The 25,650-nt window shown below is 56.0% G+C and overlaps 3 protein-coding genes across 3 annotated transcripts in view; 1 reads left to right on the top strand and 2 right to left on the bottom strand.

Annotated features, from left to right (window-relative positions):
* LOC122366423 (dynein axonemal heavy chain 6-like) overlaps nt 1-25,650 on the bottom strand; it is a 47,043-nt gene that overhangs the window by 6,992 nt on the left and 14,401 nt on the right. The window contains exons 32-58 of the mRNA XM_043338668.1: nt 25,523-25,609; nt 25,156-25,341; nt 24,646-24,842; nt 23,874-24,287; nt 23,370-23,581; nt 22,860-23,109; nt 21,983-22,175; nt 21,542-21,765; nt 21,123-21,363; nt 20,698-20,888; nt 20,291-20,463; nt 19,873-20,056; nt 19,390-19,561; nt 19,001-19,162; nt 18,560-18,736; nt 18,073-18,269; nt 17,210-17,455; nt 5,481-5,718; nt 5,119-5,279; nt 4,524-4,665; nt 3,767-3,952; nt 3,040-3,212; nt 1,891-2,071; nt 1,480-1,659; nt 943-1,179; nt 502-654; nt 152-339 (exon numbers count right to left, since the gene is read on the bottom strand). Of these exons, the coding sequence (XP_043194603.1) occupies nt 152-339; nt 502-654; nt 943-1,179; nt 1,480-1,659; nt 1,891-2,071; nt 3,040-3,212; nt 3,767-3,952; nt 4,524-4,665; nt 5,119-5,279; nt 5,481-5,718; nt 17,210-17,455; nt 18,073-18,269; nt 18,560-18,736; nt 19,001-19,162; nt 19,390-19,561; nt 19,873-20,056; nt 20,291-20,463; nt 20,698-20,888; nt 21,123-21,363; nt 21,542-21,765; nt 21,983-22,175; nt 22,860-23,109; nt 23,370-23,581; nt 23,874-24,287; nt 24,646-24,842; nt 25,156-25,341; nt 25,523-25,609 (5,345 nt within the window). The remainder of the gene's footprint in view (nt 1-151; nt 340-501; nt 655-942; nt 1,180-1,479; nt 1,660-1,890; nt 2,072-3,039; nt 3,213-3,766; nt 3,953-4,523; nt 4,666-5,118; nt 5,280-5,480; nt 5,719-17,209; nt 17,456-18,072; nt 18,270-18,559; nt 18,737-19,000; nt 19,163-19,389; nt 19,562-19,872; nt 20,057-20,290; nt 20,464-20,697; nt 20,889-21,122; nt 21,364-21,541; nt 21,766-21,982; nt 22,176-22,859; nt 23,110-23,369; nt 23,582-23,873; nt 24,288-24,645; nt 24,843-25,155; nt 25,342-25,522; nt 25,610-25,650) is intronic.
* Nucleotides 6,920-11,288, bottom strand: LOC122366432 (organic cation transporter protein-like). Its single transcript, XM_043338679.1, has 2 exons — nt 9,487-11,288; nt 6,920-7,125 (listed from the first exon to the last, which is right to left on the bottom strand). The coding sequence occupies exons 1-2, from the start codon at nt 10,987-10,989 to the stop codon at nt 7,015-7,017; spliced, it is 1,614 nt and encodes a 537-aa protein (XP_043194614.1). The 5' UTR covers nt 10,990-11,288; the 3' UTR covers nt 6,920-7,014.
* Nucleotides 13,852-16,668, top strand: LOC122366433 (organic cation transporter protein-like). Its single transcript, XM_043338680.1, has one exon. The coding sequence runs from the start codon at nt 14,446-14,448 to the stop codon at nt 16,048-16,050; it is 1,605 nt and encodes a 534-aa protein (XP_043194615.1). The 5' UTR covers nt 13,852-14,445; the 3' UTR covers nt 16,051-16,668.

The raw sequence follows: 25,650 nt of genomic DNA, 5'->3' as shown, positions 1-25,650 counted from the left end.
AGTTCACATCACAGTAAATCCCCACGAGGCAAACAGGACATGCGTCCTTTCGCTCAACAGAATATCGGAACTATACGCAATGACTATCGGACTCTGAACAAATAGCAATCAACGTTGGAGCAACGACAAACCTCTCGGCAATTACACTCACAGCGTGGGCAGGTCGATGGCCGGCCTCTCGATGAACACGGCACCCAGGTTCTCGCGCACGAACTCTGTGACGGCCAGCGAGAGCTGCTCCTGTCGCGCCGAGCGCACCGCCAGCAGTTTCTGCATGCTGCTCAGCCGGGTGCTCCACTCTGACATCTTGGCCGTCTCCTGGGCCTCCGGGTTCAGCAACTGGGCACGGAACAGAACGTTATGGCAACCATATAGCTACGCCATCTGCGTGTCGAGTTCGCACGCAACAAAATTAGAAGCTAAATTGAGGCATATTTCCGACCGTGGGCTCGCAGAGAGCTGCAAGCATTTAAACCGACTTATAGTGATGACCTGACTCACGATGGTCTCGTTTCCGATGGTGACTCGTATTTGCGACTTGAGGATGGCCCTGGGGAAGCCGTCGAACTCGTCCGGGAAGGCCAGCTCCAGACTGAGCAGTCCCTTCCACTGTCCGTCGGCCATCCACTTCACCGGCGACTGCGGGTCGCCCAGCTGAAACCGAGTCGGAACACATCGGTATGGCATACAGTGCGGGACTAAAACACATCGAGAAGTGTATCCACACAGGTCTGCAGTTGTTCGTTTGAGACAAAAATGATGAGACAAAATTGAGGCAACATTCGTCTTTAAAAAATGACCGTAGTGCTTTTTATCATGGGATTCGCCTCCCGTCCTGTCTACCTGGTCCCGCCCCGTTCACGGCCGGCCGCCATAAGCGGCTCACGGCTCGGCTCGTCGATGATTTAGAGGTCCCCTGCCCCGCCCCCACCCGGCGCGTACCGCGTCGGCCAGATGGGGTGCTCCACGCAGCAGGAAGTTCCACTGAGCGTCGGTGACGGTGCCTCGCTGACGTAGGATATCCACACACAGGACGAAGCTGAAGATGAGCTTGTCCTTCTCAAAGAGGCCGCGCGCTACGTCTGTGTACGCGGCCACAGTGGTGTTCTCGATCAGATTGGCCAGGTGCTCCTCCAGGTCGGGAGACTTGCGCGTGCTCTCGATGTGTGTGGTGAAAATCTGAGAGGCAGGAGGTGTTTGTTTGGTAATTAGCAGTTATTAGTCAAAAGGAGCCGACGTCGGGAGACCAAGACTGTCGGAGTAGTGGCTGCTGACATGAGACACGCTTACAGTACCTAACGAGCCATTTTATAAACGACAATGGCATATGGCTAATAAGGTATTGTTAGGTTTTCACTTTTTTAGAGCCGTTTGCCTTTGCGTTAGCATTAGCAGTAAGAGCAGTGTACATAGCAGTGCGTGCTGGTCAGTCGGCTCTGGTTACATCGTGTCAACTGCAGTACCGTCGCCAGTACCCACCTGGTTGAAGTACTTGAGCGAGTACTGGTACATGGCATCGACCTCCGCCAGCTGGGCGATGACGAAGTAGACGATGCTGCCGCGCATCGCCACCGGCCGGTACTTTTCTCGGGCGGCCGATATTTTGATCTCGGTCGACTCGGCCTCCGCCAGACGAATGCTGATGTCGCGCGACGTGATCTGACCGACAATCAGTCGGGCATTAGTACTCATCAAACACTGCCGTTTAAGTCATTGGGAGAAACATGACACCCGGACCTGCACCAGCTTGAATGCTGGTGACGATGGTCAGTTTTCAACGCTATTCCTCATGAACATGCCTCTCGAGCACGGGCTTGTATCAGCAGCTCACACAGCCCAAGACGACCGACATCGTCTCCCGAGGTCCCGCCGACCAACCCTCCACCAGACCTTGGACTCGTTGAGCGTCAGGATGAGCTGCTCGTTGTCGAGGATGTTGCCCTCGGAGGTGAACAGCATGTACAGGATCTTGTCCTCGATGGAGCGCAGCTGCGCCTTGTCGGCGTTGATTTGGACGATCAGCTTGTTGCGCGTCTCCTCGATTTTGGGCTCCTCCAGCCGCACCACGTCTCTGGTGGCGAACCGAACGGGCGGGTAGGACTCAGGAAACGGAGCTTGAGGGGGGAGGGGCAAATGACAAAACCCACTGAAATCGCGATTCAGTGACAATAAAGTGTGCAAACATGCAACCAAGTGCATGATAGTTACAACTGGCAGAGCGGACTGTGTGACCTCTCACTAATTGTATTAATTAAAGTGAGATGATGGAAAAATATTGAACTAATATTCGGACATAGCTATCATAGAAAACATAAAATGGTTTACGACGGTTTCACCTTAATTAGCAAAAGTTATATACATGTAGATGATCACTACGCGTTTGACGTAAATGGACCAAGCGCATTTCCGAGGCTATCGTGTGTTTACATTCACAGAAAACCAGTCAAATCTCAACACGGCCAATTAGTCGAAGTTTAATTGCATTTGCGCAGCGCGCTCTCCCTGTAGCACTGGTCCAACAGGTTTCCGTGTTAGTTTTTCATCCCCGCTCTCTGGGTGTTTCACGTCTCAACTCGCACGGCGGTATCAACACACGCAGGTCACACGAAGGTCGGAGTTGCTGCCGGGTACGGCCACATTGGCGAGTTGGACAGATGCTGATGCAGGGACGTCGGCATCAGCAATGTGTTGTGAAACCCGCCGCCCGCCCCCCAAGTGGCCGTGTATGGTTCGTTGCATCTCGTCACATAGAGTGCCAGAACTGACTGGAGCACGGGCTCCATTGTTAGGATAAGTGTGCCCGAATCAAGAATGATTAAATCACTCTTCAAGTACTCAAGTAACTGAATTAACTCCTCGTAAACAAGACGACGAGTTTGCCATCATCCAAATAACAAGAAATAAATGAAATGAATTTCCATTCATATATTGTTGTTCCTATGACCGACCTAGAAATGTCGTACTATTTGTCGCACCGACTGAAAGCGGCCCGGCCTGTAATAGGTATGTATATCGTGTCAACTCGCCCGTATGTCTCACCCTAGCAGCTGGTCCTCGAGTCCGCTCTGCGTGACGGTGAAGTTGACCAGTGTGACCTTGATGCACACCTCGGGCAGGTAGTGCGGGTTGCCCAGCTTGGTGGTCATGTAGAGACGGAACGACTTGTCGTAATCCACCTCAGAGTCGCCCAGCTTTATCAGCAGCCGGCCACCCTGTCGACACGGCCGAGAAAATGTGTAGAGGGCAACTGGTTGGTAGCAGGCTTGGTAGGACAGCTGGGGACGGGCTGGTTAGATAAATTTGGGGATATGCTGGTCTGACCAGGATATTTTAGTGAGAGACGGTCTGTCAGCGTCGATGGGCTGGTCTGACAGCTGAGAATGAGCTGGCCAGTAGCCGGCGAACCTGTGCTCTCCGGCTCAGTGAGGCTCTTTGAGGCCTTCCTGTCCCCTCAGCACTGATCATTCGGATTGCAGCCTACGTCCAGCATAATTGAAGCCGTGGACAAAAGGAATTAGAACACAGTCATGGGTGTGTACTCAAAGTGTACCTCAATGCGATCGCGGACATCGAAAAAAAAATCACAAGAAAACAGCAATAATCACCATCGATTACGATTCGGTTTTGTAATGATGCAATAGTACCATAATTATGAAACAAAACAAGTAACAAGTAAGCACATTTGTCCTGAACCCCACCCGCACATGTGACCCCCGGCTGCCCGCGGGTGTTGTCGCCCTCTGTCCTCCTCTGTGCCCACACTGACCGAAAGGTACGTCTGACGGAGCAGAATCGGCTCCAGTGCCGCCTCCAGTGTCTCTCCCACGGCCTCGATCAGCATCGGCAGGCCCAGTCGGATGCAGGTCTCCAGGACGCGCAGCAGCTGTCCGTCCGACATTTTGGCCACCTTCAGCCCGTCGGCCGCCTCCATACGGCGGATCCACTGATTCGCCTGTGTGGGGAGGGGAGAGAGAGAGAGAGAGAGAGAGAGAGAGAGAGAGAGAGAGAGAGAGAGAGAGAGAGAGAGAGAGAGAGAGAGAGAGAGAGAGAGAGAGAGAGAGAGAGAGAGAGAGAGAGAGAGAGAGAGAGACCGACCGACCAATCAGCGATGGGCAGTGGGGATGAGGAGAGCGTCTGCCTACATTACATTAGGTCATTAGGTTTAGCATGACAAACGACTGATACCATTATGATCCCATTGCACATTATCGGGTTTATTTTGTCTTTATGTTTAGCTGTGGTTGATTATTTGTTCCTGTGTCCTTACAGATTGCGGGCGCCGAACATTATTACCCACGGCTGCTCGTTACCACCGAACCCGCTGTTCAGAAGCCAGGTAAAACTGGAGATTCGCCTGTCGTCAGTGAGCTGGATCGATGCTCTGGACCACAGTGCCGGAAGACCAGAGGTGGGTACGAAAGCACACGCTCTGTAGGTATCCTAATTGGACTTCCCAGTGACTTTGATGTGTGTCGTCTGACCCCTGACCTTTGACGTGTGTCGTCTGACCCCTGACCGCTGACCTGATCCTGCGGGTCGATCATGAGCGGCCAGCGCCGGCTCCGCGTGGAGAGGATGGCGTTCAGCGTGCTGACGTCATCCCGAGGCAGACCGCACGCGTTCCACTGACGGATCTGGTACGGGTCGGCCAGAACCCCCGACAGGCTGAGGGTGTTGAGGGAACAGTCACCGCGGGGATCAGGCTCAGAGTCGTGGGGTTGAAATGGGGAATGTTGGAGGGATGCGTGGGAGCAGGCAGGGCAGTCATTACGGATTGGTTGGGGGTGTTGTGGAGGAGGCACAGGACGCGGTAAGCACATGAGAAAATAAGTCGTACGCCGTAGTCTTTGAAGAAATGGAACAAATCCGCTGAATACATCAGGCTAGGCCAGATGTGTTACCTGACAAGACGGCCAAATACCGTGGGAAACAGCCATCGGACACCGTTTACGAAACGAGAAACTCAGAAAGCGCTCCCGACTGAATGCTGCCGTTCCGGACTACACCGCTGTATTGCGGCACAGTATCCAGCCCGCCGCTCACAACGCACACTGGGACCATGGAGCGTCGCGTCCACCCAACCCCAGGCATCGGAAACGTCCCGCGGTCAGCACATACCTGAAGTTGTCGGCGATAGGGACGGCCAGCAGCTGACACATCTCCACCCAGTGCTCCAGCAGCTCCTCGCGGAACTGGGAGGTGAAGGCGCCCAGGTAGGAGACGCTGGCGGCGCCCATGAACATGTTGCCCACCACCGTCTTCAGCTCGCCGTCCAACGTCTGAGGGAGAAAATCGGCAGGGTGAGCTGAGTGAGCACTGAGCACTGAGCGTGAGCAGTGGAGGTCCAGTTCCAGAGAAATTCACCGAAAAACAATTATGAAATAGTCAAATGCCGATTTAACCATAATTAACTTCATTTTGAGCCAGCCCAATCCTCCATCTGTGCCTATTGGTGTATTGTCCCTGCCGTTGGCCCATACCTCGACGTTGATGGCCCATCGTTCGCCCTCGTCGGCCAGCGCCGATGTCAGTTTGGAGGCGCGCGTCAGGCGGGCCGAGGTCACCGCGATCTTGTCCTCGAGACTCTGTTTCTCGCCGACCGAGTGGTCGTAGAGGCTCTGCAGCTCGGCGATCTGCGCCTCGACGGCCGCCAGCCGGTCCTGTTTCTCCTTCAGTGTGGCCATCACGGAGGCCAGCTCCGCCTCGGCCGCCTGCAGCCTGTGGGAGAGACGGGGAGGGGGACAGTCAGGTGCCGCCTGTAGCCTGCGGGAGAGGCGGGGAGACAGTTGCCTCCCCTGATTTGCAAGGGAAGTGGAAGTCAGTAGCCGCCTCCAGTCTATGGGAGCGAGGGAAGGCAGTCAGTCGCGGCCTACAGAATGTGGAAGAGGGACGGGAGACGGTCACGGACTCACGTACCATCTGAAGAATGTGAGGGAGGGAAAGGAATAGACAGTCAGACGTTGTCTGCAGCTCGTGATAAGGGGAGGGAGCACAGCCACGGACTGCAGCATATGGGAGAGGAAATAAGAGGGAGAGTAGGCAATATCGGCCACGTCAAGCCCCTGCAGACTGCCTTAAGTTGTCACTTCCAGTTGGACTACGCTGGGGCCTCTGCATTACCTCGAGAGGCAGAGAGGGACGGTCGCCCTCACAGCGCGGCTCGATCTCGTCCCTGACCGGTACCATAACTCCTCCAGTCCATCATCCGACACTTATTTGTATCTCAGAATATTGCGACGTCTCAGCCAAGATCTTGCAGCGACATTGGATTTACGACGGTACATTGATAAATTTTCGTCACTGCCGAAAACACAAAAAATGTCGCAAACTCATCAAAACAACCCGTCACAAGTGAGCATAACCATGTAGCTGCATGGCCCTCACGTCGCTACAACATTCCGGCCTGTATTTAGGTAGTGTATCGGCTGACTGTTCTCGGGAGACTTGCACGTACCAAAGGCATGCAATCGTTTTGGTCCGAGCAAGAGTCACAGAGCTGCCAAGGGGTTCGGTGGTTCAGGGGTTAAGGAGATGAACCTAGGGGTCCATCTCCGCCCCCATCAAACATAAGTTTTAACACACTGCTGATATCGTTAGATTGATTGTCGCAGGTCTGAAATGTCACATAGTGCATCATGCACTATTGCAGCTCATATGTAGCGGCCCCGACTGACCGCCAAGCGGCTTAACAACGCTACACTGCATATTAAATATCGGCGGCATATTAAAAAAGTTTAAAAAGCTCATTTTAAAAGTTTTGCTAGCGATTAAAACATAGATATTGCCTAGCATCAGGTATATTTCGTAATTAGAAAAACATTACCAATCCCGGGCAATTAACGCACTGCCCTCGCATGTTTTTAATTTCTCCATACACTGATATAGGTATATAGGTAAATAGGTATATAGGTGATATAAATAAATAGGTATAAGGTGATATAGGTAACGTACAGCTGGGTTGCGCTTTTCATCGACGACTCCCGAAAGTCAAGATCAGCGTGCCTGGTAATTTTGTCACCGTGTTTTCTGGACGTCTCTGACGGTCTCTGGCAGCGGCCGGCCGGCCGTCTCGGGCAGCACGAGCAGCGTCACCAGGCCGGCCGACACGGCCAGCACGCCGAACACCACGCTGGGAAGGACCCAAAGATGATCGCCAGCCATAGGCCGATTGCGCTCACTAGCCACCTGGCGAAGCTGGCCGAGCGCCTAATCGCCGCCCGCCTCAACCATCTGGTAGAGCGCGATGGGCTCGTGCCGCCCGAACAGGTCGGCTTCCGACGAGGCAGATCGGCTGAAGAGAACCTGGCAAGACTGGTGCAGCGGGTCCAAGATGGCTGGAACAAGCCGAAACCGAGAGGACGACCGGAAGAGGGCAAGACCGCGGAAAAGTTTGTACTCCTCGCCTTCGACTTCTCACGGGCGTATGATGTCATCGATCACAAGATGCTCCGCCTCAAGCTCCTCCGCCTGGGGGTGCCCAAGTGCATGTCCGCATGGATATGGGCGTTCCTCCGGGACAGGAGAGCTGCGGTCGAGGTCAACGGCGCCCGAGGAGGCGAGCGCCCGTTCCGGGCCGGACTCCCGCAAGGCAGTGTTCTGGCCCCAACGCTTTACACGCTGTGGTCGGCCGACCTGATCACGGCGCTCAAGACCGTGCCAGGCACAGACATCTTCATGTATGCCGACGACACGGCGACGCTCAGCAGCGGCGCCTCCATCGAAGAGGCCGGCCGCCGAGCCCAGCGAGCTGCGGACATCATCGCCAGCTGGGCATCAAGATGGAAGATGCGGGTCGCCGGCGAGAAAACACAGGCCCTCGTCCTATCCCAATGGGCCCGCGACGCGTCGAGCTTGAGCATCAAGGTGTCTGGCGCCGTGGTGACTGCCGGCCCCTCCCTCAGACTCCTGGGCGTGACCTTTGACCGCCTCCTTCACTTCGGCGCCCACTGTGCCGAGCTGCGCAAGAAGGTCCGCCCCCGTGTCGCCCAGCTGCGACGCATGACCGGGAGGAGCTGGGGACTGGGTGAACGCCAATTGAGGTCGGTGGCCAACGGGTACATCAGGGGGGCCTTAGAGTACGCGGCGGGGGCGTGGATGCCTGCGGCCTCCGCCTCACACCTGGAGCTGGTCGACAGGGAGCTGCGGGCGGCGGCCCGGGTGATAACCGGCTGCCCCGCCTCAACACCCGCCTTCGCCCTGCTGTCGGAGGCGGGCATGCCCGCCGCATGCACGCGCCGCTCGGTGGTGGCAGCCAGGCTACTGGGCCTGGCGATGTCCCTGCCAGAGAGCGACCCTCTCCGAGCCCTGGCGGAGTCGACCCCGCCGCGCCGCCTCAAGACGACGACCGGATGGAGGGACCGCGGTCGTGAGGCCCTAGCACGGGTCTGCCGCGGCGGCGCGCCGCTGACCTTTGAAGCGCGGCTAGCAACCGCCGGGCCGCCGTGGCGCGATGTCCCCGGTGTGACCATCGTCCTGGAGGTGGGTCCCGGGGGACGCCGCGACTGCCACCCGGACACAAGACGAGAGGCAGCGGAGAGCCGTCTGGCGGAGCTTCCGGCCGAGGCGACCTGGTTATGGTCAGACGGCTCCGCTGCGGATGGGGTGCTGAATGGAGGAGGAGGAGCCACCATCATTTCCCCGAACGGCGACATCAGGGAGGTGCGTGTCGCGGCAGGCGCCCTCTGCTCCAGCACCCGCGCGGAGCTATTCGCCCTGAGAGCGGCGCTGGAGGAGCTCCTGAACATGGATGGCCGTGACACCTCCCTTCCGACTGTCGTCTGTACCGACTCGATGGCGGCGTTGGCCCTCCTGCGGAGCGGCCCGGCGGCCCAGAGGACTCCGCTGGCCGCAGATATATGGAGGCTGCTGGCCGCGCTCACCGAGGGGGGCCAGCCAGTAACCATGCAGTGGGTCCCTGCACACTGCGGGCTCCCCGGTAATGAGCGAGCGGACGCCCTCGCCCGCGAGGCCAGCGCCCTACCCCAACATGACACTCCGATCGACGGTGGCACGATATGCAAGGCCGTTGCACGAGACGCTGCGCGCGCCTGGCAGCGGAGCTGGCCGGACGGCTGGTACCGGGCGATATGGGCCGACCGCCGTCCCGGCCCCGTCCTGGAGGCCGACCGTGCCGTCGCGGTTGATATTCACCAGCTCCGAGCAGGACACTGGAGCGGCTCGGCGCAGTACCTGCACCGCATCGGCCGCCGTCCCGAGGCCGACTGCCCGCAGTGCAATGACATGGGCTGCCCTGCTGCACGATGCCGCGTCTGCCGCGAGGAGGCGGACACTCCACGACACGTCCTGCTCCGATGCCCGGCGCTGGCGGGACGCCGCCTGCGGCGCCTGGGTAATATTCACCTGGAAGCGTCTATGGCAAGGGACGACGGCGCGGTGGCGGCCTTGGCCGCCGGCTACCGCGCCCAATTGAGCCTCATCGGCTACGCCCCCTAGGGGGCTGGAGGGAACAACGACGACGACGAACACCACGCTGGGCGCCGCCCAGTGCCAGCCGCCCAGGCCGTAGGCCACGTGCGGACTCAGCGCGCCGCCCACCGACTCGGCCATCGTGGACAGACCCAGCGCAGCGTTGCGCACCTCGGTCGGCATGTACTCCTCCAGGTGGACGTAGATGACGCCGAAGCCGGCGCCGATCGCCAGCTTGCCCAGCATGCCGAGCAGCAGCACCGGCCAGCCGGGGGGCACGGCCGGCACCGGCAAGATGGCCGCGCCCGTCAGCAGGAAGGTGGCGGCCATGACGGGCCGGCGGCCCAGCCGGTCTATGAGCGGCACGGCGGCCATCGAAGGCACCTCCACCAGACCGGAGAGCAGCATGGCCAGGTAGGCGTTGTCGGCCAGCTGCGCCGAGTCGAACGAGATGCCGTAGTAGACGACGGCCATGACCATCCAGAGCCAGATGGTGGCCAGCGAAAGGCAGCACATGCGGCGCGAGCTGAAGAGCAGCAGCGCCTCCCGACAGCGGCTGGCGTCTTCGGCCGGCGGCGCCAGCGACAGCCGCCGCAGCCGCTCGGCCACGTCGGCCGGCAGCGCGCGCCCGTTGACGGCGGCGATCTGGCGCAGGCCGGCGGCGGCCCGCTCGGTGCGTCCGTGCGCCGCCAGCCAGCGCGGCGACTCTGGCAGCAGCCAGACGCCGGGCAGCAGCAGCAGGCCGGCGGCTGCGCACACCAGCTGCAGCTGCCACCAGGAGCGGAGCAGCCAGCCGGCGGCGGCCGTCAGCATGATGCCGGCGGCCCAGGGCAGCACCCAGACGAGGCCGGCCACCGAGCGGTGCCGCTCGCCCACCGACTCCATGCACAGCGTGAACAGGCAGATGTAGATACCCATACGCGCCCCCGTCGTAAGTGAGGCGACCGAGAGAAAGACGTTATAATTCGACGTGGCAGCAGTCACCGACGCCATCAGAACGAAGAGGCCGGCGGCCAGGGCGGCGGCACGCGCCCGTCCGTACCAGTCGCCGATCAGACCGAACAACAGAGACGTCACCAGGCTAGTCAGCATCTGAGCCGTGAATATCATCGAGCGTAGCACGGCGCGGCCGCACACCAGGTCAAAGTCGGTCACCACCGTGGACTGGTAGACGCTGTGGTCAAACTGCCACTGCACACAGGCGGGACGCGGGCCGTCCGTGGCGTTGGAGCCGGGCACGAAACACGACTCGGCCTCACAGCCGGCCTCGGTGGGCACACACGAGAGCGAGTTGTTGGCGGCGTCACGCACACACCAGTGGTCAGGAGAGTCGATCTTGAAAACGATGCAGAAGGTGTCGATGGCGGCTGTGAGGGCGCCCAGAGATGTAGCGAAAACCAGGAGCACTTGGAAACGCCCGCCTCCACCAGCTAAGTCAAGCAGGTCGTCGAACGTTTCTTCCGATGGCTGCTTCGTTTGAGGCTTCTCGGCGTCCGGTCCATCACCACTGCGCTGAGGCTTCTCCAGATCTTCTCCAGGGTCATCCTTTGCCGGGTATGACATTGTGGTTACTGGTTAAATGTAGCAAGAAAGCTCACTTTTGAATATTTCCCAGATAGTTCAGAAGGACTAGCCTGTTGCTGCTGACAAGAAACAGTAATACCAGAGTATCGACAGTTTTTCGGCGTTCCTCCTTCTGTTCTTCTCTCAGCAGTTGTCAGATGTTTCTTGTTCGAATCATCCTCCGTGCTGACCGTTCCAAGCCACTGTCTCGTCCGCCGAGCACAGCCCGCTGCCGGACCGCCCCGCTCGGGTCCGGGCCAGCCACTGGACTGGCCGGGCCCGCGCGGCGCTGTCACAGCCCCGGCACGGTCCGCCCGCCGACAGTGAATTCCAGCTCAGTGGTCCGCCGCGCCGACCGAGCGCTCAGCAAACGATACCTACACTGGCGGATCCAGAAAGGCGGTCTTGAACGCTGCGGGGAAGGCATACTCCCCAAAAAGTTTATTAAAATTCCAAGAACACGTCATACCTATTTCGATTCCTTACGCACTGCTGTGCAGTTTAAAACAAATATATCAGTCGATCCGTATCGTCGACATGAACGCATCATAAGGTGTTTTCATCGCTCTAGCAGTCTCTAGCAAAAGTTATTGCCAAAAATCTGCTGGGGACCTTCCATGACCTTAGATAACCTCGGGAACATAACGAGAGGTCACTGGTGCAATGCCCTTCTTCAGTGTTTCAAGTTTACCTGCATCCCATTCCCGATGTCTGAGTGTCTTTAATTTTCTCTCATTGACTTAGGTAGGTAAGAGGGCACAAAATTGACCCTTAGCTCACCAGTATCAAAATACCGAGATTTACATTTTGTACGTACTGTTACTGTTAGCAATTTCTGAACGTTTGAAGGCGATCGTTCAAACGGTGTTGCTATGAGGAGCATTTTATCTGTTTTTCTGAGGTAAGGTCACTACCAACTCACTTGACATAACCTGGCGACCTGACCTTGAGCGACCCGTGTCTGAAATTTATACATATACGAAAAGGATGCGTGGAAAGGTGTGTCCAAAACGGCGACACGGAGCACCGCCGCTTTTTTAGATGTCTGCGAAAAACGCAGGGGGCTGTCCATGTCCAAACACCTCCCGGCCTTCGCGGTTCAATTTCACCTGGTGTCATGACCTTTTGTGACCAGGGTCTCGTTTCATAAAGCGAGTCCGTAACTTACACCGGTTTTTGGGCTTGTATTGGAAGCGCATGTGAAGCGATTAATTTATTTCCCCGTCTCCCTTCTGTTCTTGCTTGCAATATAAATGAATTCGATGATTCAACTATCGTCATCGCTTCACATGCATTTGCAATGCAAGACCAAAAACCGGCGTAAGTTACGGACTCTTTTTATGAAACGAGGCCCTGGGGTCGAAAATTTCACACACGATGTGAAATTGATGCACATACATATGTAGCAATACATACCAAGTTTTGTTGCGCTGCGCTCCGCCTTTCTCTTTGCTCACGCGAAAGCTAGCGAGTGTAGCCAAAAACGTCCCCCTCCATTTGGGCGAAGCTGGTTAAGATTTTGACGTCTGAGACTCAAACTCTGGCTGGAACTGCCAAATCCGACTGATTTCAACTCAACATTCATTCTCAGAAAATCACTCTCATTTTTCCCGACTCCTAAATCTCATCGGATTTGAATCGATCTCAGGGGGTGCCCGGTCTGAGGTGGGAAGGAGACAAGTTGCCCCCCCCTCCCCCTCTTGGTGACGCTCATGACTTAAATGCATGATAATCAATGCACCATAAGTGATTTTGCAGAGTTGTCATTAACACTCAAAACTCGCCCGAATGTTGCTGGTCGAATCTCGAACGTTCGACATTCGATTGCTGGAGGTGGCCTCTGGCTAGTTTGCTTGGTACGGTGAGGCCCTTTCGGTCTAACAAGACCTTGTCATAGCCGGAAGGATAATGGGAATTAGGAGACATTGTGGTCTTGGCGGTCATTCTGGTGTGCCGCTGCGCCGAGGCTGAGCCCATCTCGAATCTCGATTATAGTAACAGGCCAACCGATCTCACAACTGGTCACCCCACCGCACGCGAGCCTTCTCCTGGGAAGCTACTCACGCCGTTTGAAGGTGACCGTCCAGCCCGTATCAGGGGGTTTTACCTAGGCGTGGAGGAGAAGAATTCGACCGTCCAAGGATGGAAAAGGACAGGGCGGTGGAGGTGTCTAAATGCTCCCTTAGGCACCTCCTTTTCTTAAATATTCCTTTATTTGACGTGAGCGAAAACCACAGGCCTTGAGACCATTTCCAGATCGCCAGCAGGGTAGACAATGCCAGACAATTAATCAGTGCACGCTGTGCATATGGCGGTAACTCGTCCACCGAAGTAACTTATTGGAGAGTGCCTGTCTCGTGATCTCCCCGATGTTGAGAGCCCGGTTCGAGTTACCGCACTCAAACGTACGCAGCACATTGATGACTCAAGGCGGGTATGACTTGCGTTGGTCACGTTACATATACTTCAGGTATGTTGGTAAGCAGGACGGAAGGTGGCCGCCCGGGCCGGCTATAGACAGACCGGCTTAGCGTGGGTGTGCAATCTGAAAACGGCCCATTTAACAATCTACCTAAGATAGAAAGTCCATAAACGACACTGTTTAGCCAATGCTATTTGTAAACAACATGTTATTGCTGTACTCGAATGTGTATATTTGCTTTAGCATACACTGTATATGGATTTGACCTGGAATAAGACATGCACCGAGCGTCAGCGCGACCCGAGTCCATTCATTCCATCACGTTTTTCTGTTGGGAGCGGCTCGACTGTGACTGCAGGGCGGCCAGGCGCGGCGGCGGGTGAGGGCCGCGGCTGGCCGGACCGACCCGTACCCTCCCGGCGCCCAGTCGCGGTCCGGAGTCCGCCGTGAGCGGTGACGAGTGCCCCCGTCCGCGCCGGTACAGCGCAGCAGTACACGAGGGACTGCGGAGGGGCTCCAGAGAGTGAGACGAGGAGCTGTGTGACACAAGAGGTTTGCGAGTCTTCGGAGAGACGACCGTCGATCGGAGGAGCAAAAAGAGGCATCCCGTGGAGCAATCAAAATGGCTTCGGCTAGCTGCTCAGGAATCGAACGGTTCAGCTTGTGAGAGGTAAAACATTGCTGGTGTTTGAAGCGACGGAGAGCCGACCAGCAGAAACAAGAAAACCCGAAAACACGTCGAGGCCTCAAAAGTCGGAACTAAACGACCGATACTTCGACACGAAAATTGACCAAAGGGGATCGCAGGCTCAAGGTCCCTTGACGCTTCTCTGAGTAAACCTGCGCTACCGTTTCGCGCCGGTCTATAGTATTGAAACGCCAGCGCAACTGACCGTCCGGCCCCATTCGGCCTTGGGAAACGTCGCAGTCTCCAATCGCTGCACTTTGGCCTGCACCAAAAATATAGAACCATCGCAGTACGTGGGACTCAATTGGTCTTTTGAAATCATTGCAGCGCCCAAACAAGCTCAACTATGACTGGCAGTATAAAGCCCCATCAGACCGACAGTCTGGAAATGACTGCGGTTCAAGAGTCGGAAGTTGCAAAACGGGAAGAGCCATCACAAGAAGAAACGTTTGACGACCTGCTTGAATTGGCTGGTGGAGGCGGGCGTTTCCAACTGCTCCTGGTTTTTGCTACATCTCTGGGCGCCCTCACAGCCGCCATCGACACCTTCTGCATCGTTTTCAAAGTCGACTCTCCTGACCACTGGTGTGTGCGTGACGCCGCCAACAACTCGCTCTCGTGTGTGCCCACCGAGGCCGGCTGTGAGGTCGAGTCGTGTTTCGTGCCCGGCTCCAACGCCACGGACGGCCCGCGTCCCGCCTGTGTGCAGTGGCAGTTTGACCACAGCGTCTACCAGTCCACGGTGGTGACCGACTTTGAGCTGGTGTGCGACAGATCCGACCTGCGCTCCATGGTGTTCACCGTACAGATGCTGGCGGCCCTGGTGGCCGCGCCGCTGTTTGGCATTCTGGGAGACTGGTATGGCCGGGCGCGTGGCGCCGCCGTCACCGTGATTCTGTTCACCGTGTTCGCACCACTGATGGCCGCAGCGACCAGCCTGTGGACGCTTCTGGTGGGCGCTGCGGCCACCGCCGCCACCCACACCGGCCTCTACATCTGCCTGTTCACGCTGTGCATGGAGTCGGTGGGCGAGCGGCACCGCTCGGTGGCCGGCCTCGTCTGGGTGCTGCCCTGGGCCGCCGGCATCATGCTGACGGCCGCCGCCGGCTGGCTGCTCCGCTCCTGGTGGCAGCTGCAGCTGGTGTGCGCAGCCGCCGGCCTGCTGCTGCTGCCCGGCGTCTGGCTGCTGCCCGAGTCGCCGCGCTGGCTGGCGGCGCACGGACGCACCGAGCGGGCCGCCGCCGGCCTGCGCCAGATCGCCGCCGTCAACGGGCTCGCGCTGCCGGCCGACGTGGCCGAGCGGCTGCGGCGGCTGTCGCTGGCGCCGCCGGTCGCCGACGCCAGCCGCTGTCGGGAGGCGCTGCTGCTCTTCAGCTCGCGCCGCATGTGCTGCCTCTCGCTGGCCACCGCCTGGCTCTGGGTGGTCATGGCCGTCGTCTACTACGGCATCGCGTTCGACGCGGCGCAGCTGGCCGACAACGCCTACCTGGCCATGCTGCTCTCCGGTCTGGTGGAGGTGCCCTCGATGGCCGCCGTGCCGCTCATAGACCGGCTGGGCCGGCGGCCCGTCATGGCCGCCACCTACCTGCTGACGGGCGCGGCCATCTTGCCGGTGCCGGCCGTGCCCCCCGGCTGGCCGGTGCTGCTGCTCGGCATGCTCGGCAAGCTGGCGATCGGCGCCGGCTTCGGCGTCATCTACGTCCACCTGGAGGAGTACATGCCGACCGAGGTGCGCAATGCGGCGCTGGGTCTGTCCACGATGGCCGAGTCGGTGGGCGGCGCGCTGAGTCCGCACGTGGCCTACGGCCTGGGCGGCTGGCACTGGGCGGCGCCCAGCGTGGTGTTCGGCGTGCTGGCCGTGTCGGCCGGCCTGGTGACGCTGCTCGTGCTGCCCGAGACGGCCGGCCGGCCGCTGCCGGAGACCGTCAGAGACGTACAGAAAACACGGTGACGACGGTCTCGGATACGAAGTCGCGGTGCGTGATGCAAGAGAAATCTAGCTTTGTGAAGATATGTACTCGATCTGAGTGAAGTTGTGTAAAGGGCTTGACCAAACTCGATCGATTAATATATGAGGCATAAGACCCATAAGAAGCTGCTCGAAGGAATGATTCCCTCTCAAACAAGTTACTTGTATTGCTAGCACGACAGAATACAGTCAACATAATCATGTCAGCATTGTAAACCTGTTAGTTTTTGGTCGATATATTTTTTTTCTTCAAATAACATCCTGACCGGACGACGTCAGTGACGACAATGTCCCGACTTGTGCGGTGCTGACTGATGATGAACATGTGGACTAAGAATCTTTGATAGTTGATCAATGTTGTTATATGTGGGGTATGGTATCAAGAATAGAAACTTTCCACATGAAAAGGACGGTCCTTTTATGGCTATGGCTATACCGATTGGATTTTTTAGAAATACACTGGCTTCCATTTAAATGTAACCGGGATTGCTCTTGCCTATGATGTAAAATTTTGTTGAAGACTATTTATAGCTTGTCAATCAATGCAGTGTACAAGATATGTTAAGTATCGAAGTTGTAATTGGTGGCAAAATAATATACTTGGAAGTTTGCGGATGATACTTTTCATTAGCGCGCACGTAATTGAAGCCAGCATAAGGAAGCTGGCTAGGACGTTTTTTTTGTAGATCTTTTTGTTTTCGTAAGTGCTTCAGCGCATGCATCCGAACGTGACACCCTAAATGTGTGTAAATAATGGGTCCTTACACACTCACAGCTCGTGCGACACACGCCTCAGCGGGCGGTTATTGGGTGCTCTATAAATAAACTGTGCTCTCCAGCCATGTATCGGAGAAAGTACAGACACGCCTGTCCTCAGTGCATCACGTGCGCCCAGGAACGCGTGCTGAACGGATCTGACGGTACCGCTGCCGGAGGCATAATACCGATCGTATATACCACTGGCAGCAGATATCGATCTTATAACAAAATAACAAACTGATATAAGGCTGAAGTGTTTAGGATGTTATCGTAAAAACGTATGCTACGCATAGTGGAAGCTGCGAACAGTATAATGATCAAATAACCAGCGCACTTTCAATTGAAACAACGTTTAGCCGAACATACTGCATGCAGTGCTTACCTTGCTCTTTTTGGCTCCACTTCTTTGAAGACTCTCGCGAATAGGTCGATGGCCCTCACCCAGAGGCACATGCTCTTGCAGGCCTTGGATACCTTCTCCACCACCTCCGGCACGAACTTGGGGTCGTCGATGTACTTTTTGATCTTGCGCAGCACCGTTTCCGGAATATTTTCCTTGTCATATTCCATCAACCGTTTTAGAAAATTGTTGTCCGACAGTACTTGTTTGGCGGTAGCCCAATCGGTTCTGAAATAAACATCGTTCTAGTTATTTCATGTTAGAAACTAATATCACAGCGCCTACAGATATCAGTTATCTTTGACCGGGGTCTAATTTAACGACTATCTTTCCATGCCTTGTGCGCGCACAGACAGTACTTTGTGATTTAAAGAGCAGCCTAGTAGCGCTATATCATAAACGTGGACTCCAGGCGCCGCAACAACCGCTACAGTTCCAACTGCTCCGCGTTTAACAGGAACCAGACACCCCTCACTGCTCAGCTGCGGGCTGGACTGGGCGGTCGGGGACCACAAACTCCACATATTCCAAGCATTCGTATCACTGCGGCGCTAACATGTCAATTAATGAGGAATTTTCGAGGCTTCTGAATGCGCTACATACTGCCGGAATGCATTCGGCGCCAGTTGAGATAGCGGCGATCAAACACTAACATATCGAGTATTTGTCAAGATATAGACTTACCGTACGCATAATTAACAGTAGCTGTTATTAGCAGTCTGTGCAGTGTGTACAGGACCTGCCCCCACCGTTTACTATGTGATCACAGACCCTCCCTAATATATCAGTGCACTAGGCCCAGCCCATTGCCACCCGCACCGCCACCACGCCACGCCACCACTCACTTGGCGCCGAGCAGAATACACACGGCCTCCAGAACGATCTGCACCATCTCGGGCGGCTTGTTGAACACCTTGATCTCGGAGATGTCTGACTTGTCCAGCGAGTCCAGCGCCTTGACGGCCGCCTCCAGCGCCGGCAGCGCCTCGTCCAGGTCCTTCTGGGCGTCATCGGCCAGCGTCTGCGTCTCATCGGCTTTTACCTGGCGGGGTGACGGCAGCGGCATTTGAGGGACCGTGCATAAAGTGTAGGTCAGATGGAGGCTTAGCGCAATTGCAACGCAACACATTTCGGTCTAATCCTGTAAGATAAAATGCACTAACCAATTGTGCTTCAGCAATCAGAAATAAGTCTAGGCAATACATTCATTTATGAATGAATGTCCGCAATGGCACGATTCCGGCATTATTGCAGATCGAGCTGACTCTTCTCTGCGTCGTCTGTGAATGAGTCCGACCTGTGTTCTGTGCCGTCTCAGCCCATCTCTCTCACCTTAGCGGCAGCCTCCTCCACCTGGACGACCTCTCGCACTTTGTCGGCGGCCGACTGGTCCTTGGCCAGCCGCTCCATCAGCAGCTCCGTGTCGGCCGACTTCTTCTTCAGTTCCGGCTCCAGCGCCACCAGCTCCACCGACATCGTGTCCACCAGGCTGTTGGTCTCCTTCAGCTTCTGCAGGTTCACAGCGGGTGGAAAGAGCGGGTCAGGGGAGCACCTTTCAGCGTTAGAGGGACTGGGAGACGGGGTGACATGACTGTAGTCAGAGGTGCCAGGAAGACGTTCGGCAAGCAAACGGAGCGGGCTTAGCAGTGTTGTATCAATATTCAGGAAAGTGAGGGTTAGCGAGGAGCCTTTCCAGCGGATTTATAACGCAACCGGAGGTGTGTTTGATTCGTGAACCACGACGACGGACGGCTCTGACGCTCCGATACAAACCTTGAGACCGTTGGAGATTCTCTCCTTGGCCCCGTTGATTTTGGTCTTCTGCTCTTTGAGCATGGTGCCGTAGAGGTTGATCAGCTCCAGGTAGCTGGTCGGGGTGACGTAGTAATAGCGCTTCAGCTGGTTCAGGAAGCGCGCCCTGGCCTCCACCACGTCCTGACGAAAAAAGCGACAACGTGGGACATTTTAATATTGCGACAAGAATCGCGTTTTTTATTCCCACGGTTATTTAATTTTGAACTGCCACGAAATCGATGTGAGTACCAGCAAATTATATTAATCAATCCATTAGCATTGATGTATCCATCCAGCCTGTCTTGTATCACCCCTCCCCTCCCCACAAACACATCCTCTCGCCTCGCCCCACCATCCGCACACCGTACCTGATGGGCGGTGACGCACATCTTGCAGATGTTCTCGGTGAGGTCGGGGTCGCCGATCTCGTCCTTCTTGAGCAGTTTTCTGGCGACCTCGAGCAGCGCCTCGGCGGGCCACTCGCTGAACCAGTCGATTGTGCAGCAGTTGACCACGGCCGGAAACATGCGGCAGTAGAACCTGCCGACGCCGGGACGTGATGGGGGTCAGCCGCAGTGCGACTCAATATCAAATAGCAAGGCTGTTTGATGCAAGCCTGTTTGCGTCACGATAACACGTTTCATACGTCATGCGTTTTTAACAATACATTTTTGATGCGACACCCGATCGCCTGGCCCAATTATTCATCCACACTCTCTTTCGAGACGAGCGTCACGAATTCCACTTGTGACGCCTATCACTCATTACCGCTTCTCCCCGTTGTCGACCTGTCTTCTAGTCCCATTAGCTCCTCCCCCCCCCCCATATTGGTCGGACAGCAGTCCACCGACCTGAATGCCTCTCCGGCGGGACTCATGCTGAGCACGATGTGTAGGTTGGAGCGGACGTGACTGATGAAGTGGCTGAAGATGGCGTCACGGTCTCCCTCGGGGATGCCGGCCTGCTTGGCGAACGGCCGGCTGGCGATGATCACCTTCTCGTACTCCTCCGGATCGTACAGACTGGGCACCTCGCCTGTGAAAGATGGGAGACCAGCGTGAGGCCGTAAGGGGGCAAGAGGGTGAGAGGCGGGGCGAGAATCACATCTCGTCTGTGTGACAGGGGGCGGGGAGAGGGGGCGTGCGAACCTTCGCCTGTGTTAAACAATTGCATTTTATCTTTGGGATCGTTCAGACCTTGAATCTACGGTGTATGGCACGTCCAAATATGTCGCGCTGCTGGGCTAGGGCTGTCACGGACGATGCTCACCCGAGTTGAGGATGCTGTCAATGTCCTCCATGAACTCCTCCTGTGCGATCTGGTAGTCGGCGAAGAAGAACACGGTCTTGTTGCGCTGCACGCCCGCCTGCCAGTACAGCTGGCGCAGGTCGTCCCGGAACGAAGTGTGGTCGTAGCCGCGGCACAGCGCGATCATGAAACACCTGTGGCGGGGGCATAGCACGACGTAATATACGGGCCAAGACGTTGTCGAGACGCTGAAGCAACGTAATCGCTTAACTTTGCTACAAGGTGCTCCTTACAAGATGTCAACACTTCTGGCACGATCGGTGGAACTTTGCCCTGGCGTCGGTCCTAGCCTGCGATTCCAGGGCGCGGCATCGTTCCACAAAGCTTCACATCGCACCATCCCCTCTGAAGGTCAAATCCCGCCTTACGTGGCGTTGTTGACGTGGCAGGCCAGGCGGGTGAGGCTTTGTTTGCCGGTGCCACCCACGCCCACCAGCAGGGCGTTACCACGGTCCGTGCGGAGGATGCGTGCCAGACGCGTCACGTGCTCCACAGCGTCCCGGAAGAACACCAGCTGCATCTCGCGACCGCCGCTCACGTTGTAGTCGTCCAGATAATCCTGTCGGGTAGGGAGGTTGCCATTGCGTTAAGTACAACACACACTCATGGCATCATTGCTAGAATATGTGTGCGCATCATGTGAGATGGAATTTAAAATGACCGTTTTCGGAAATGGAAGCTAATCTCAACTGGAATTTGCCGTGATCACATACGCTGAAAGCAAAATGCCTAAGCTTCAATACCCAAACAAATTGTGAAACGTCATCACCGATTATTATACAGACGTCCTTACCTGGAGGACCTTCTGCAGCTTGTCGTGATCCTTGAACTCCTCGTACATCTTCTGGTCCTCCTCGGCGCCCATTTTGATAAAGTCTCCGAACAGAATGGGCGTGTCGCGCAGCACCTGCGGGTCCATATTGATGGCGAAGTTGCGCCCGGCTACCTCCAACATCATCGTGTTGAAGTACATCTTGTCATCATCGGTCACCAGACGATCGTGGAACACGCGCTGGGCTTCGTGCGTAAACAGCCTGTGGAAACGCGGTAGATTCTAAATAATCAACGCAACGAAAACGCATTCCAGAAAAACAACATTTATATCGTCTGACGTCCACAAGAAGAAATAGCCAAGCTCCATCCACGAATCGCTCCTTGCACCAAGAACGCTACCGTACAAGCAGCTCGCCGAAACCGAAGTTACCCACGGACCTGAACATGGGCTCCTTATCGACTATGACGCTGGGATCGGCCTGGAGCACGCCGTTGATGCACTTGGAGAGGTCTCGCAGGTTGAAGATGTAGTGCGACTTGGATGGCGTCGGCAGCAGGTCCAGGCTGATCCGGATGTAGATCTCCACGGCCGAGTTGACGATGGCGTCCGCCAGTGATTTGACCGGCGCCGCGAATCCGGCCAGAAAACCGTGCACGATCGACTGCGGACAGCGATAGACACTCGGTCACCAACCAGCTTACAGCGTCCACAGTGGCATAATATCGGTGACAAGATGGAGCCTGGTCTTGTCATCCCGCATCTGCTCATCTGAACGAGTAGGGACATCATCATGGCTGAGAAGAAATCCACTGTCCCATCTCTAGCTAAGTATGAAACCGAGCGTAAGGGTTTCCCCGGCTCTACCGCTCTGCGCTCACCCGGAATATGTGGACGAGCGTGGCCTCGTTGGGCTGCGGGATGAGCAGCATGCAGAAGTGACGCAGGAAGCGTCCGTTGAGCTGGTGCCGGCCGCCGCCGGGTGGAGCGCACGCAGCGCACACCACCACGTCCTGGATCGACTTCCAGAACAGCTCCTTGCGGTCGTATAGGCCTCCAAAGTCCAGCAGTTGCCTGTAAAGGCCGCCCCACACTAGACCTCGCATGCGGGTTGCGAGTTTGCGGGTTTTGAGTTTGTGGGCATAAAACTAATTCATAGAGCGATTAGACCGTTCCCTTGTGGTAACTTCATGAAAGCAGTGAAGCCGGTACACCTTCAGGAAATTACATGTAGTCGCAATACCAGCGCAACGAACCAAAATTCGACTCCAACGAAAAACCCGCAAACCTCGCAGAACTCGCAGACCTCGCAGCGAGGAAAATCGAAAGTTGACTCAAAATCAACTTTTGGAATGCGATGCAAGGTGGCTCGCAACCTAAAAATATGCAGACTGGATTGTTACACGGTAGTGTGGGTCACTCAGCTTGGATTGTGTTATTTGATTCTGAAGAAACCCGAAAACCCGAAAACTCGCAACCCGCATGCGAGTTCCAGTGTGGGGCGGCCATAAGGAACGGGAACACAGGAGTGTCAGAAGAAACATTGCCGGACAGAGTGGCCTTAGGAAGTGAGTCTGGGGAGTTGAAAGATCGCTTAGAAGTGAAAATAACGCAAGGCCTAATATTTCGATAAACACCCGTACGTTATAATGCAGGATGAACCATTCGAGATATGAAAAGAACAAGACGCCACGATAGCAAGCCACAAATAGCCTCTAGATCATTTTCCTCCATCGTCCCAATCAGTGCGTAATTTACCTGAGCAGCTCCACGGGCGGCTGAGCGCCGTATATCTCGGGCCGGGGCATGTTGACGTCGTCGATGAAGACGACCACCTTCTTCTCGGCGGGCGCGGCCAGCACGGTGCGCCGGCGCCGCTCCAGCTTGCTCTCCACCACCTCCTGGGCACGCATCGACGTCGTGTTGGCAGAGAAGTTGAAGAACACGGGCACGATCTTGGAGCCAAGCGCCAGCAGCTGGAACCGGCCGATGATCGACTTGCCGACACCTGCGCGGTGGAAATGCGTGAGCTCAGGGAACAGTGAGGACGGCAGCGGGGTAAAACACTCTGCCGTAAGAAAAAGGGTGCAAGCATGGTCCAAAATGCAGATTTGCACGATATAGAAGCCGGCTTAGGATGTTTACAGTGACAGAATATGTTCAAGCAATTGCCTACCAGTTAATCAAAAAGAAGGCCTCATCTGATGTTAAAAAACCTGCTGACGGCTGGCTCTTGCGATTCAGCTCCCGCTGCCGCCACACACTGACCAGTTCCTCCGGTGAACATGACGGACGTGTTGACGGCCAGCAGTTTGTCCAGCAGGTAGCTGTAGCGGATCGTGTCCACCGTGGGCACCACGATGTTGACGAACGACATCTCCGGGTCGAAGTGGAACGGGGGCACGATGCGCTCCCACGGGTCCATCTTCTTGTTGGTGTAGTCCATCCGGAAACTCCACAGGTCAGAGTGGGTCGGCAGTCTGCCGGGATATCGGGGCAGTGGCGTGAAGGTAGGAAACGTTGTCGTGTCTTATCGAATAGTCATTCGTACGCTTGTGAGTTGTGACACACATTGCACTTAGGTAATAGTTAGGCTGCATGTCATGCATAAAGCAACCATGCCTTCGATCTCTCTCAAGGACACTCATTTACTTTCAAGGGAAACGAACCATCAGTTATATGCCCAGCAGGCGAATGACGCTACTCTCCCAGCAGCTGACCCTCGTCGCCTGCCCCCGCAATCTATCTACCTCCCGGTGGATCGCCACTCACTTGACCTCCGCGTTGTCCTCGAGCTGTTTGCGGATGAACTGCTCGAACTGCTCGCGGTGCTGCTCCACCAGGTTCCCGCCGACCGTCCATAGGTAGCAGAAGACGAACGTCTGCGCCAGCAGCTCGTTGAGCCGCAGCGGCTCTTTGACCGGGTTCAGGCCGCCCGGCCCGAACAGCAGGCTCGTCATCAGCCGGCACATCATGGCCACCTTGTTGACCTCGGCCTGCGCCATGGCCTGCGTGCAGGAGCGGGCCACGAAGCGCAGGCCGTCCTCCACGTATCGCTCAAACATCTGCTGCAGCTGGTCGCGCATGTAGTCGCGCAGTTGACCCGTCTCCTGGAGGTCGTCCAGCCAGGTCTTGACGAATGGCAGCCACTTCATCTCGCCGGGGTCGACAAACACCATACCGCACCTGTGAATAAATCACGGTCATATACGCGCAGTTAATTGTATCGCCGGAGTCGACAAACGCGATACCGTCCTGCGACTGGTGGTTTAGAGAGCAATTTGCTTTACAGAGGTCTATAAACATCATACGTATACACTATACACTGCACGTCGTGACAATGACCCAAGAAATCCAACCATGACATATTAATTGTCCTGGATGCAGATTCATTTCCTTAGCATTTCATCGAATCACAAAACGGACACGTCACAGAATTGTTCGGCAAGCTACCGAGCGCACCTCTCCTCGTACCCTGATCGGACGACATTAATGAAATACCCCATGAACCACCAGCCTCCCCGGGTCCCCTGTGTGGCCCCACCTGCTGACTGTAGCCGGAGAGGCCTGCGCCAGGTCGTCCACCTCAAACACCATGCGAACGCCGGGCGTGAGCTTGATGCGCTCCGAGTTGGTCAGGCAGAGCAGCTTGTTGTCGTCCAGCACGGTGTTCATGTTCTCGATCCAGACGGCGTCCACGGGTCCGTCGAACACGATCCAGTGCTGGTCCTCCGTGGTGTCCTACAGCAGATAGGCGTAGAAAGGTCGGATAAAGTGTGGTGATCCTGTTCAGCCCCCCCCCTCTCCCCAAAAAAAAGAAGGTAGAAAATCACACTTATGTACGAAGATTCACACCGTCAAGTAAATAGTTCAGCTCCTTTCTCTATCAGTCAAAAAGACTAAAATGAGCATGTTATCTCAAAATTGTCACAGAGTACATTGATATACATTTTCACGTATAACTTCATTTTAAAGCGCCGCTAGGCTGGTAGCCGTGTCAGTCTGAGGCGGGAGCCCGCAGACCGCCGCCAGTCTGTGACGGTTTAGTACTAACCGAGACGGCGCCGCGCACCAGCCGACCGAGCACACCGTCGCGCCACTCGAGCGTCAGCAGGTTGACCTCTCCGTACAGCTCGCCCATGGTGATCGACTTGGGGTTGAGCACCTCCACGTGCACGACCCGGTAGTAGGGCGACTCGTGGCCGTCCTCTAGCATCTTTGTCAGCGACTTCTGCAGGATCTGCCGTGGCGGAAATCAGCCGTCATCAATCTGCACGGAACTTCGCGGCAAATAAACAGCCAGAAACGCGACAATGTTCTTAGAAAAGGCTACGGAAATTAGTTTCACTGCAGTCATAAATATCGATGGCAAACGTGAGAGAATCCAGACGACGTTTATGGTCTCATCCAATTATACCAACCCTGTATATGGTGGTTTTGCCTCCGCCAGACGGTCCCACCAGCATCACTCCGTGGCGCACGATCATCGTCTCGTGAAACTGGATCACCTGAAACAGGCGCCAGAACGGACTTGATAAATCCAAATATC

Source organism: Amphibalanus amphitrite, unplaced genomic scaffold (genome assembly GCF_019059575.1).
Source record: "Amphibalanus amphitrite isolate SeventyFive unplaced genomic scaffold, NRLGWU_Aamphi_draft 000805F_arrow, whole genome shotgun sequence".
Taxonomy (NCBI): domain Eukaryota; kingdom Metazoa; phylum Arthropoda; class Thecostraca; order Balanomorpha; family Balanidae; genus Amphibalanus; species Amphibalanus amphitrite.
The sequence above is the reverse complement of the archived record's forward strand: the minus strand, read 5'-3'. Positions and strand labels throughout refer to the sequence as shown.

What these genes read in the sequence shown, in the direction of transcription:
- LOC122366433 (XM_043338680.1), top strand. Translation starts at nt 14,446, where the DNA reads ATGACTGGCAGTATAAAGCCCCATCAGACCGACAGTCTGGAAATGACT.
- LOC122366432 (XM_043338679.1), bottom strand. Translation starts at nt 10,989, where the DNA reads ATGTCATACCCGGCAAAGGATGACCCTGGAGAAGATCTGGAGAAGCCT. An exon ending in ACTGGGCGGCGCCCAGCGTG is followed by an intron (nt 7,126 to 9,486) that starts GTGTTCGTCGTC and finishes CTTCCCAGCGTG; the next exon opens with GTGTTCGGCGTGCTGGCCGT.